At 36.7% G+C, this 14,220-nt stretch overlaps 1 protein-coding gene across 7 annotated transcripts in view; it reads left to right on the top strand.

Moving 5' to 3' along the window:
• Positions 1 to 14,220, top strand: part of INPP4B (inositol polyphosphate-4-phosphatase type II B) — a 353,066-nt gene that overhangs the window by 244,934 nt on the left and 93,912 nt on the right. For all 7 annotated transcript variants that reach the window (XM_065877996.1, XM_065877994.1, XM_065877993.1 and 4 more), the window contains one exon: positions 1,715 to 1,874. In XM_065877996.1, coding sequence (XP_065734068.1) covers positions 1,715 to 1,874 — 160 coding nt within the window. The remainder of the gene's footprint in view (positions 1 to 1,714; positions 1,875 to 14,220) is intronic.

The following is a 14,220-nucleotide window of genomic DNA, read 5'->3' as shown; positions in this document are numbered from 1 at the left end:
GGATTAGATGATGCCCACCCTCATTTGGGGGAAGGGGGCAAAACGCTTTATTGCGTCCACCAATTCAAATGCTAATTTTATCTGCAAATGCTCTCACAGACACACCCGTAAACAACTTTTGGCCAAATATCTGGGTATCCTGTGACCCAGTCAGGTGGATTCATAAAATTAACATCACAGATAGGGAGTCAGTGCCTCCATCTGAATGATGCGGAAAGAGAAGCAAGAAGGGAAGCCAGGAATGATTGGCTCCCGCGATGATAACTATATTAAAATCTTTATTCTTAAAAATAGAAATTTTTATGACTCAAAAAATTCAGTGTTATGTGTTGCCCTTGACAGAAATGGTTGCTAATCAGAACTTAGGAAGATTAGTGACCAGTGACTGAGAGGCTCCTTAGTGGTAGGGGCTGCTTCTTAGACTTACATCAGCCAAAGTGACTTATGTAGATGAAGCACATAATAGTCAGTAGAAATTCTCATACTTAGTGTGGTCAGAAGCACCTGAAGAGCTTCTCGAAATTTCAACTTAGAATTCCCAATGGTTCTTTTTTTTTAATTTAATTTTTATTTTATATTGGAGTCTAGTTGATTTACAATGTTGTGTTAGTTTCAGGTGTACAGCAAAGTGGTTCAGTTATACATATATCTGTTCTTTTTCAGATTCTTTTCCCTTATAGGTTATTAGAGAATATTGAATAGAGTTCCCTGTGCTATACAGTAGGTCCTTGTTGATTATCTATTTTATATATAGTAGTGTGTATATGTTAATCCCAAGCTGTTCTGACTGACTTGTGGCATCCCGGGAACTGCATTTTAATTCTCTAAGTCATTCTGTTAGAAGTGATCTGAAGATCACAGTTTAAGAACTTCTAATACCTGGAACAGTCAAATCCTTAGAGACAGAAAGTAGAGTGGTGGTTGCCAGGGACGGGGAGAAGGAAGAATGGGAAGTTCATGTTTACACGGTACAAAATTTCAGTTTGGGAAGATGAAAAATTCCTGGAGGTGGATGGTGGTGATGAATGCACAACAATGTGAATGTACTTAATGCCGCTGAACTGTACCCTTAAAAATGGTTAAAATGGGGCTTCCCTGGTGGCGCAGCGGTTGAGAGTCCGCCTGCCGATGCAGGGGACACGGGTTCGTGCCCCGGTCTGGGAGGATCCCACATGCCGCGGAGCGGCTGGACCCGTGAGCCATGGCCGCTGAGCCTGCGCGTCCGGAGCCTGTGCTCCGCAACAGGACAGGCCACAAGGTTAAAATGGTCAACTTTGCCATTATGTATATATTATCACAATAAAAAGAAAAATAAGAAGTTTGAATGCAAGCGGCGGTCATTCTTTAAAAATATTGGTGTATCTCTGCTTTCTTACTAAGTATTGATAAAGAAAATAGACATCTCCAGCATAAAATGTCGTAACTGGTGCTCAATTATGGATTCATGCCGTTCGGTAGTTCATCATTGCTTTATGACAGAGGAAAAATAATGGACTAAATAAAAAGATTCACAACACTTAAGTTATTCTTTATTAGGAGAAAGTAGATTTCTTGTCTATCCATAATTTGGCCAAATTAATGGGGGTATTAGAGCTGCTCAGTCTGCATCCTTATGATTTGTTCCTCTACCTGCTGCTCTCAGGTGGATTCATCTGATTTTGCCTGATCTCGGTTTTGCAATAAAAATGTGTAGTGATACTCATGCTCTTTTCAGGATAGGGTGTGGGCCCACGTGGGCAAGAGCCTGAACTGCATTATTGCTATGGTGGATAAACTGATTGAAAGAGACGGCAGCGGTGAAGGAGACGATGGCAGCGGCAAAGATGGAGAAAAGGGCCATTCTCTAGGGGACTCCGTCATAACTCATCCACAGGGTAAGGAATCATTTTTTTTCCAGTCATTGACGAGTAAGCAAAATGAGGAAGCCAAGATACAATGGAATCGAAAAAGAGGAGTCAACAGTGCCTTAGATGAAAGTGCTGATACAGTGTTTTTCCACTGCCCTGGCTGGGGTGATGGAAGGCTATTTATCAAATTGCATCACAGTTGTGTTTTCAGAACTGCTTGCAATGCTCGTTTTTGTTTTGCTTTTGCTTCATAAAAGCCCTCTTGAAAGGAGAACAGTGTTTTCTTTGAAAGAGTCTGACATAGTTTAATCTACTTTTACACATTCCTCCAAAATTGTATTAGGAAGAAAAACAAGCATCTGAAAACGCTTAGAAACTTTGAGGGATCTCAGGACACAGTATCTCAAAATGGTTCCTGAAAAGAAGTCAGTATGATAAAAATGTTCCTTGCCTTATTCTGAGGAGTGATTTTGTGAATTATTTCAAAAACATATAAGAAGTTTTAATTCTGTATAAGAAGAATGTTTTTGTGTGTTATTCCAAAGACATATTTTCACAGGGTCTAGACTTTCATGGATATATGTATATGTACACACACACACAGATGCATACATATGCATACACATGTGGGTGTCTAGTCTCTGTAGATAGACACACACACATACACACATGCGTGCGCACACACACAGACACACATATAGAGAGAGAGAGGGATACTTTCAAATGTATGGCTTATTGACTAGCAAACATGATAATTAAAATTTTCACTACAGTTGCATCCCTATAAATGGCTTCTTTTGTTAAAATTTTTCGTTAATTTAATTAATTTTGACAACAAAAACTAATACAGATACCTGCATTTCTCTACGATAGTAAGAACTGCTCTTAGAGTGGTCCCAGCTAGATGCTTAAGTGTTTGGAAAGAAAAAGTGTTGCCCTATACTCTTCTTCCAAAATCTGCTTTTCCTTCTCCTTAAGGAAAATGAGTCATAATAAAATATGGATGCTTATCAAATTAAATTTGTTTTCCTGATTTTTCATTACTCACATTTTCATCAGGAGTTTAATTATGGGAAACATCAATCTTTCATCACCTGATTAACAGTAGGACCATTTCCAAATCACTTTTGTAAACAATGGCTTTCTAAAGTTTGCTTACTGTAGATGGTCCTAATCCTCTAGAGTACGGTTATGTAGGTGGAAAGTTTACACTGGTGTTCTTTATGTTCTACTTGATCTAACTGTATATGGGGATTTTAAAAAAATAATATCAGTTTTTTTTCTGATTTTCTATAATGTTTTAAAAATAATATCAGTTTTATTAATGAAACTAGTCCAGGTCCATAACTTTACATGAATCAAAATGAAAGCCTGCCATAACTTATGTCAAAAGGAACTAGTATACTTCAGTGTTCTTTAATTGAATATTTATTGACCATCAGTGATGAGCCAGACACTGTGCTGTGCTCTGGAAAATGAGGTAAAGAAGCAGAATCCATATTAGTGACTTGTTTTGTCCATTGATGGGTGTTCAAGGCATAATAATCTTTAGTGAGTAAGATTAAGAGATTAAAGGGTACTGAATTTTGCCACATCTTTTTGTTTTCATGTTCCCCAAACTTCTCATTGATGAGAATGGAGTTCCAAAGTATTTGAAATTATGCATTTATTCATATCTTATATTTTATCAGAAGATTGTATCTGTGCGATCAAAGTTCCCAGTTAAAAAGTAAAAACATTTGGTAGATAAATCATCTGTAAAACTAGATGAATCACCTTCATTTGAATGTAAAGCATTGTTTGGATATAGTCTAAAACCAGGTGGAATTTGCTCCCAAAGTAGAATTCACAACTTGATCAACTTTGTAGATGGTTAGAGTCAAATTACAACACAGTGCCCTGTAACTGATTTTATTATTTCTATTTTATTATCCATGTTTATTTCATCCATTCTTTTTTGTGTTAGAAACATTTTTAGGAGACAAGACACTATTTAAATGCGCAAAATGAAATCTATACTTTGGTCTCAAAATTATTCAATACAGTATTATCAAATAATTCTAAGTTAAATCTTTTGTTAACATTTTATGTGTTAGACGATTGTGTATAGTACTTACGTTTTGGCAAGGATAGTGGTACATAAAAGGATGCTTAACAAAGATAAATAGACGTCTTACAAATGAGTATGTGCTCAAGTATACTTAAAATATATTATGGATGTTACTGCATATTTGGAGTGGGATTGATTAGCTCAGTCAGTTATTTAATAACAACTTTTTATTAAATAATAAAAATAATAATGCTTATTATTCTTATTTTACTCTTCCTCTTAAGTTAGGGAAAAATCACTTTCAGTTTCTACCCATAAAACAATGCAGTTAAGAAATTAATACATAGTGGCTTTCTGAACTAATATAAAGCAAACAACCTAAAGTCACAAATTTACCTATACTACTCCCCCCAAACTATTTCAGACAAAGATATTTGAGACATACATTCACTAATGATATATGCCTCAATTTACCTGTATTTTAAAATTTTATTAGAAATATTAATTTTAAAAATTTGAGAAGGAAAACAAATAGGATTGCATACGATTTTTATTTTATTTCCATCAGACATTTGAACATATCTTGTGTTTACACACACACACACACACACACACACACACACACAGAGTAACCAAACTGGAGTGCACAATATAAAAACAGATGTACTTCTTAATATCCTGCATGTCATTATATTATGAGTATTTCCTGATAAATATTCTCTGGAAATAATAAAATTATAATGACTATAAACTAATTCATCAGAAGAGAAGCCATTATTTTAGATATTTAATTATTATAATAATGCTAAAATTAACATGTAAGCATCTTTGAATATGTAAATCTTTAACTACATCTCAAAAATTGTCTCCTAAGTTAGATTGCTACAAGTGGAATTATCCTGTAAGGAAGAGTTACCCCTTCTCTCCAATGTAGTTATTTATACAATTACTTGTTTACATCAGTGTGGACTTGTGAATAATTTTATTCTTTCATTTATAAACCAATAGTGTTATTATTTATTTTGGGCTCCAATTGTTCTAGAGTTAGCTCTTGGGAGCTCTCAGTGGCCTTTGACAACTTCTGCTGCTACAAGCTACATACTTTCTTACTTTCTTATGTTTTTATTCACTCCTTTATTCTCTGGTATCATGAAGGACTTACTCTAGTCTGATTTGTATTTGCCCCAACTCTAGGTTCAGCTATTTTCCAAGGAACCCTGGTTTCTTTTACTGGAGAATAGCGTTTAGAAACCAACATTTGGGTGGGTTGAGACATTTTGATGGTTCTTTGTAACAATAGGTACTCTTACCAGCAGTACCTGTGAACACTCTTTTAACTTCCCAGCCTTAAATATTTTCACTGATTTCATGCCATTTGGGGTGAAAAAATCATATTGTAATATCTGATTATTTGTGACTTGACATTATATAACTTAATATTTCAAAAAATTATTTTGGTAATTAAATCCATTTCTTCAGTAGCACCAAATTTATCCCCAGCCCCATAGCTGGGGTGGAAAATCATTACATTATTTTCCTTTTATAGTTAATTAATAAATTGACTCAGTGAGTGATTTGAGTCATCTAGAGTTCATTGTTCTATATAAGGTGCTAAATACTGATAGAGATTTGTTGTCACATCATTTATTAGTGATTATTTTCCTCACATTTGATTAGTTTTTCCTTATAATTAAGTTCTGCAGATATTTTTAATCAATTTTAGTCAATACACTAATTTTGATCAATTTCTAATCAATTAATCAGTGGATTTAGTCAAATTTTGTTCATGTGCTTTTGACTATTGTGTTTTATATTGGGATACATTTTTTCAAATTTAATTTATTTATTTAGTTTTTGCTGCATTGGGTCTGTTGCTGCGCGCGGGCTTTCTCTAGTTGCAACGAGCGGGGGCTACTCTTCATTGCAGTGCGCAGGCTTCTCATTGTAGTGGCTTCTCTTGTCGCGGGGCATGGGCTCTAGGCGCGCGGGCTTCAGTAGTTGTGGCACACAGGCTCAGTAGTTGTGGGTCGCTGGCTCTAGAGCGCAGGCTCAGTAACTGTGGTGCACGGGCTTAGTTGCTCCACGGCATGTGGAATCTTCCCGGACCAGTGCTCGAACCCGTGTCCCCTGCATTGGCAGTGGATTCTCAACCACTGCGTCACCAGGGAAGCCCTGGTATACATTTTGAAATCTCATAATGAACCTTTAGACAGTCAGTTTTTCTTTCTTTACCACCATTTTATTTTTACATTATAACCACAATTGGTGTTTCTTTGTTGGTTAAACAGATGGTCTTCTGAATTGTTGCTACATTTATTCACTTTTTTATTGTTCCTCTATAACCTGCAGATATTTCTCTTTTCAAGTTGCAGATTTTTATTTTTATACTGTATCAATTTAATAATGTTTTAAACCTGTAGTTTTGAAGGTATTTTTGTTTGTTTTAGATCCAGGATTTGGCAGTATATCTTACTTCATAAATTTTGGACTTACTACAGATAGTGCTGAGAGAAGTAAAACTTTCTCTACTGTTCTGAGCACAAATAATAGATTAACTGTTCCAAACTCCCATGGCTTATATATATTCCTATATTTTCTTAATAAACAAGATTGTCCTTTAATTTTTTTGTACAGTTAAACATACTTATAAGCATCTTCTGTATGTGTAGTACCACATGATTTCAATTTCATAATAAATTGAGGACTCAACGATAAAACCAGTGAATTTAGAATCTTAGATTTTGATGTGCCCTTAAGGATTATGTAATTAAACCTCCTAAATTATGTTAAGACGCTTATCTGTAGTATCTGCCAATTTTCCCCTAGCCTGTGATACACATCTCCACTGATAGAAACCGTTTTTTATGTCCTAAAATGGCACACTCCAGATGTTGATCTAAATATGTTTTCTTTAATTTTACCCGCTAGCCCAGATCTAATCATTTACAACAAACGGAACAAATTTACTTTCCTTTTTGCACATTATAGCCTAACATATCTGAAAGCAACCATCATGTTATTTTTTGAATTGCCCCTGTTTTGGTCATTTTTCAAAGGTTTAGCATCAAGTGCAGAGTAACACAGGAGGACCACTTCTCTACTTTTAGATACTATTCTATTATTGATATCTAAGTTTACATTTGCTATTTTGACAGTCGTATCTTACTATTAACTTCATTGAAATCCATAAACCCTGCTAAATTGGACCTATCCTTCAGGCTTCTCAAAATTCAAGTAATATTTAAGCACCACTCTGTGCTAGACATTGTGAAATATTAGGAGCACAAGGAGATTAAGACACAGTCTATTTCAATTCTCCTGAAGAGTTTGGTGTCTAAACCCACAACAGTAATATAGTACACTTTTGAGTACATGCTAATAAATACCTGTTTCTTTCATCCATCATATCTACTGTCCTACCCTACTCAGGTTTATTTTCTTCACATCTTGGAAACATTCCCTGTCCACTCGCAGAAGTAACAGATAAAAATAATGGGAAAACAGAGATAAATATATATCCTTGAGGCATATTACTAAAAAGAATTGTATGCATTGAAATACACTTGTTAATCACTACTCTTTGGGGATGTGTGTTGATCCGGCTATGTATTGACCCATTTGTGTTATTGCATGGCCTGTATTTCTCTGTTTTTCACACAGGTGTCATGAAGTGCCCTGTGAAAGGCCAAATACCCTATGTCACTGAATACGTTTTTCTAATCTACCTAGCTGTAAGCCCTGTCAAAAATGAGATGAAGTTCCTGTGCCATCATTTTCCCAGATGAGCCCATGCTGGCTTCAAGTCATCACTGCTTCCTCATACAAAGGAGATAAATATCCCTGGAGATCACAGAATTAGTTCACGTACCGCTGGTTACTTTCATGTTCCTTGATTCTCACGTTCTTCCCCAATTCATAATTTTCTTCTAACTGGCAGGCACATGCCTTGGGATCTGAGAATTTATTTTCCCCCCACATCTTTTAGTTTATCGCTGCCTGCCTCCAGTTAACACAATTGTCTGGTAACTACCAAGAATTTATCAGTAATTTATCACCAATTATCCATGACTAGCGAATGCCAAAGATCAGTCGTCTGAAAAATTCCCCTCCCCGTACTCCAAATAGGGACAAATCCAAGGTTTTAGCAAATCACATTTTTTAGCAAATCTTTTTTCCTATCTTTACCTTTGGTTGGCCAGAGTAGCTATCTTCCTAATACACCTGAAATAAGTAATGAATAGAAAAATTAATCAGTTGACACAATTATATCTAAATATATCTAAAACAGTTCATGGCGTTAAGCCTTACGGAAGAGACATACCAAATACATGTTAGTTGGAAGACAAAGAGGAAGATCCTTTCATTCAATTGATAGATATTATTTGAGCATCTATTCTATGCCAGGTACTGTATCTAGAAATACACTCAGTCATCGTCATATTCTTGCAGTCTGGTGGCTGAGCAACTTGTATTTGAAAGGAGATACACAGAGATTTTTCCAAAGACAGCATCTACAAGATAAAGAAAGTGGAAGAGGAAGTATCCATTTGGGAGTCTTCAGCAGATAGATAGATGAAACTGGATAAAATGAAAAGAGAAAGAAAGGAAAAAATGAGCATAATCCCTAATACAGAGCCTTGGGGTGCGGAGATTGCCCTCAGCTGAGGAGTAGGAAGCACCAAGGGATGAAAATCAAATGCAATTTGGAGACCAAATGAGGGAAAAGAGAGGAAATAGTCACCTTAATAGTTAAAACTGACTGCACTCGCATTTCTGTGACATGCACTTTGCTAAGCTTTCCATCCCTGCCTCGCTTCCAGGCAGAGTGATCCCTGATTGAATTTGTCAGAAAGAACTGGGTCTGCAGAATAACTGTTGGACAAGGAATGCTTCAATTTTAAGAGCAGTTTTGCATGTGTGTTTACTTGCCTTTATGTTTGCTCTTAATATCTTGATGAATGATTTCCCAGGTAGTCATAGCTAATGCTTCACTTGTTGGTTACATTTTCTCCTTATCTTACAAGGCCCTAAATTCCCAGACTCCCATTTGCCTCTTCAAGTGCTTTGCCATCTTCTTCATGTCACCCTACCTCAACCTTCCTGATCCAGCCACACTGGACTCTTTGGAGAGCTCACCTTGTGCTTTTCAATGCCAGGCTTTCAAATGTTTGCCCACCTCTACTGTCCACAGGCTCAGTGTGCACATCTTCTGGGGCACCTTTTCTGATCTTTCAGACCAGAGTTGGCGTTACAAGCGGGGGACCACTTGCAAGTGCACAGAATTCCTCAGTCAGCAGGACCCTTTGCTCTGGGTTTAATGCTCTATGGTCACCATCTTGCCTTTTTTTTTTAAATAGTGTTAGCTTTGTGCTATAAGTAAATAATGGGCAAAGAAGGCTATGCCTGGAACTTGGAGACTTGGTTCATCTCCGGTTCTGTCTCCCTGGTTCTCCAGTGCCTGCCTAGCTTCCCCATCCTTGTCCCAGTCCAGTGACAATCTCCCATTCCCACCCTCACCTGCTAAGGGACCTGGGTGTGAGTGCTGGAGAGTCAGGGTCAGTCTGGGTGCCTTTGAAGCTCTTCACGCAAGCATCCCCATACCCAAAGGACTATGACATGAAAGAGTAAATAGAAATCACCATGATGGGCCGAGAGAGGTACCACTGAGGAAGAAAGAAAGAAAAAAAAAAAAAAAAAAGCTTGTTTACTGCTTTTTGAACCAAAGTCTCACAATTTTATTTTTCATTGGATTCTGCACATGATGGAATCATGCTTTCTACAAGGGTTGTAAGTACAAAGGCCCACAGTCATCATGCAGGTTAACATGAATGAGTCAGGTGAAATTGATGGACACTGGAGCAAACTAGGAAGTAAATGTCCCTACAAAGAGGGCCACTGCTACAGCTCTAGCCAATCATTCCCATGGGGGAATCTGGACCTAAAGTTATTTACCACATCTTCTGATTTTTCAAGTGACTGAATTTTTATATAAAATATCCCAATTTTTTAAAGGTTGATAATAGATTATTTAAAAATTATTACAATGTGAGGAAGGCCGAATAAAATACATTTGAGGGCCAAATGAAGCTGTTCATGGGCCACTAGTTTGCAGCCTCTGTATCTCTGATTTACTGGTAATGCTGTTTTAAATATTTCCCCTACTAGTCTTGGCTCTGTGAGAAAATATGCCAAGTATTTTTGATTTGCTCTTGAATCTCCAGAGCCTAACATGATTCTTGGCAAGTAGAGTCCAATGCATAGTCACCTTGATCTATAACTGCTACCAGACAAGAAATGCTTAGGTTTTCTTGGTATTATTGACTATCTTCAGTGTACGTGCATATTTATGCATACATGCTTGAAAATCATTATATCCTCGAACTTGCACTTAACATTCCTGGAGTCCATGAATTTCTACACATGAATGTTTAGAATTCCATTGGGAAAGAAACATCAATGAATGAGGCTTTTTAAAACTCACAGGTCAGTAGGTGAGACAACTTTTAAAATACACTTACAAGTTAAAATTAAAACTTGGTAAAAAATAAAAGATGACACAAAGATTTTTATTGTAAACTTAGAACTCCAATAATAATTTTACCCTATGACATTGTTGAACATTTAGTCTTATCAGAAAATTAATGTTGTTTCCCTTAAAAATTGTGCCGTGAATTATGATGTAACAAAACAACACTTGACCCAGAGCCAAGATACTTGGCAAGTCCACAGTTTACTAATTTGGCTGCATGACCTTTGACACATTGCTTAAATTCTCTGGACCTCACTTTCTTTGTTGGTAAAATACAGATCATCTGCAAATTTTTAAAGTCTCTTCCAGTTCTGAAGTTTTACGATAATAAAGATGTCACATTATTATTTTTTTAACATCTTTATTGGGGTATAATTGCTTTACAATGGTGTGTTAGTTTCTGCTTTATAACAAAGTGAATCAGTTATACATATACATATGTTCCCATATGTCTTCCCTCTTGCGCCTCCCTCCCTCCCACCCTCCCTGTCCCACCCCTCCAGGCGGTCACAAAGCACCGAGCCGATATCCCTGTGCCATGCGGCTGCTTCCCACTAGCTATCTACCTTACGTTTGTTAGTGTGTATATGTCCATGACTCTCTCTCGCCCTGTCACAGCTCACCCTTCCCCCTCCCCATATCCTCAAGTCCGTTCTCCAGTAGGTCTGCGTCTTTATTCCTGTCTTACCTCTAGGTTCTTCATGACATTTTTTCCCCTTAAATTCCATATATATGTGTTAGCATACGGTATTTGTCTTTTTCCTTCTGACTTACTTCACTCTGTATGACAGACTCTAGGTCTATCCACCTCATTACAAATAGCTCAATTTCGTTTCTTTTTATGGCTGAGTAATATTCCATTGTATATATGTGCCACATCTTCTTTATCCATTCATCCGATGATGGGCACTTAGGTTGTTTCCATCTCCGGGCTATTGTAAATAGAGCTGCAATGAACATTTTGGTACATGACTCTTTTTGAATTATGGTTTTCTCAGGGTATATGCCCAGTAGTGGGATTGCTGGGTCATATGGTAGTTCTATTTGTACTTTTTTAAGGAACCTCCATACTGTTCTCCATAGTGGCTGAACCAATTCACATTGCCACCAGCAGTGCAAGAGTGTTCCCTTTTCTCCACACCCTCTCCAGCATTTATTGTTTCTAGATTTTTTGATGATGGCCATTCTGACTGGTGTGAGATGATATCTCATTGTAGTTTTGATTTGCATTTCTCTAATGATTAATGATGTTGAGCATTCTTTCAGGTGTTTTTGGCAGTCTGTATATCTTCTTTGGAGAAATGTCTATTTAGGTCTTCTGCCCATTTTTGGATTGGGTTGTTTGGTTTTTTGTTATTGAGCTGCATGAGCTGCTTGTAAATTTTGGAGATTAATCCTTTCTCAGTTGCTTCATTTGCAAATATTTTCTCCCATTCTGAGGGTTGTCTTTTGGTCTTGTTTATGGTTTCCTTTGCTGTGCAAAAGCTTTGAAGTTTCATTAGGTCCCATTTGTTTATTTTTGTTTTTATTTCCATTACTCTAGGAGGTGGGTCAGAAAGTTTGATAGTTTCTGGCCTTACATTTAGGTCTTTAATCCATTTTGAGCTTATTTTTGTGTATGGTTGTAGGGAGTGATCTAATCTCATACTTTTACATGTACCTGTCCAGTTTTCCCAGCACCACTTATTGAAGAGGCTGTCCTTTCTCCACTGTACATTCCTGCCACCTTTATCAAAGATAAGGTGTCCATATGTGCGTGGGTTTATCTCTGGGCTTTCTATCCTGTTCCATTGAGCTATCTTTCTGTTTTTGTGCCAGTACCGTACTGTCTTGATTACTGTAGCTTTGTAGTATAGTCTGAAGTCAGGGAGCCTGATTCCTCCAGCTCCATTTTTCCTTCTCAAGATTGCTTTGGCTATTCGGGGCCTTTTGTGTTTCCATACAAATTGTGAAATTTTTTGTTCTACTTCTGTGAAAAATGCCAGTGGTAGTTTCATAGGGATTGCATGGAATCTATAGATTGCTTTGGGTAGTATAGTCATTTTCACAATGTTGATTCTTCCAATCCAAGAACATGGTATATCTCTCCATCTATTTGTATCATCTTTAATTTCTTTCATCAGTGTCTTATATTTTTCTGCATACAGGCCTTTTGTCTCCTTAGGTAGGCTTATTCCTAGATATTTTATTCTTTTTGTTGCAATGGTAAATGGGAGTGTTTTCTTGATTTCATTTTCAGATTTTTCATCATTAGTATATAGGAATGCCAGAGATTTCTGTGCATTAATTTTGTATCCTGCTACTTTACCAAATTCATTGATTAGCTCTAGTAGTTTTCTGGTAGCATCTTTAGGATTCTCTATGTATAGTATCATGTCATCTGCAAACAGTGACAGCTTTACTTCTTCTTTTCCGATTTGGATTCCTTTTATTTCCTTTTCTTCTCTGATTGCTGTGGCTAAAACTTCCAAAACTATGTTGAATAAGAGTGGTGAGAGTGGGCAACCTTGTCTTGTTCCTGATCTTAGTGGAAATGCTTTCAGTTTTTCACCATTGAGGATGATGTTTGCTGTGGGCTTGTCATATATGGCCTTTATTATGTTGAGGAAAGTTCCCTCTATGCCTACTTTCTGCAGGGTTTTTATTATAAATGGGTGTTGAATTTTGTCAAAAGCTTTCTCTGCATCTATTGAGATGATCATATGGTTTTTCTCCTTCAATTTGTTAATATGGTTTATCACATTGATAGATTTGTGTATATTGAAGAATCCTTGCATTCCTGGAATAAACCCCACTTGATCATGGTGTATGATCCCTTTAATGTGCTGTTGGATTCTGTTTGCTAGTATTTTGTTGAGGATTTTGCATCTATGTTCATCAGTGATATTGGCCTGTAGTTTTCTTTCTTTGTGACATCCTTTTCTGGTTTTGGTATCAAGGTGATGGTGGCCTCGTAGAAGGAATTTGGGAGTGTTCCTCCCTCTGCTATATTTTGGAAGAGTTTGAGAAGGATAGGTGTCAGCTCTTCTCTAAATGTTTGATAGAATTCACCTGTGAAGCCATCTGGTCGTGGGCTTTTGTTTGTTGGAAGATTTTTAATTACAGTTTCAATTTCAGTGCTTGTGATTGGTCTGTTCATATTTTCTATTTCTTCCTGATTCAGTCTTGGCAGGTTGTGCATTTCTAAGAATTTGTCCATTTCTTCCAGATTGTCCATTTTATTGGCATAGAGTTGCTTGTAGTAATCTCTCATGATCTTTTTTATTTCTGCAGTGTCAGTTGTTACTTCTCCTTTTTCATTTCTAATTCTATTGATTTGAGTCTTCTCCCTTTTTTTCTTGATGAGTCTGGCTAGTGGTTTATCTATTTTGTTTATCTTCTAAAAGAACCAGCTTTTAGCTTTATTGATCTTTGCTATTGTTTCCTTCATTTCTTTTTCATTTATTTCTGATCTGATTTTTATGATTTCTTTCCTTCTGCTAGCTTTGGGGTTGTTTTGTTCTTCTTTCTCTAATTGCTTGAGGTGCAAGGTTAGGTTGTTTATTCGAGATGTTTCCTGCTTCTTAAGGTGGGCTTGTATTGCTATAAACTTCCGCCTTAGAACTGCTTTTGCTGCATCCCATAGGTTTTGCGTCATTGTGTCTACATTGTCATTTGTTTCTAGGTATTTTTTAATTTCCTCTTTGATTTTTTCAGTGATCACTTCATTATTAAGTAGTGTATTGTTTAGCTTCCATGTGTTTGTATTTTTTACAGATATTTTCCTGTAATTGATATCTAGTCTCATGGCGTTG

This window comes from Phocoena phocoena, chromosome 5 (genome assembly GCF_963924675.1).
Source record: "Phocoena phocoena chromosome 5, mPhoPho1.1, whole genome shotgun sequence".
NCBI lineage: Eukaryota > Metazoa > Chordata > Mammalia > Artiodactyla > Phocoenidae > Phocoena > Phocoena phocoena.
Note: the sequence above shows the minus strand (reverse complement) of the source record. Positions and strands in the feature narration are given on the sequence as shown.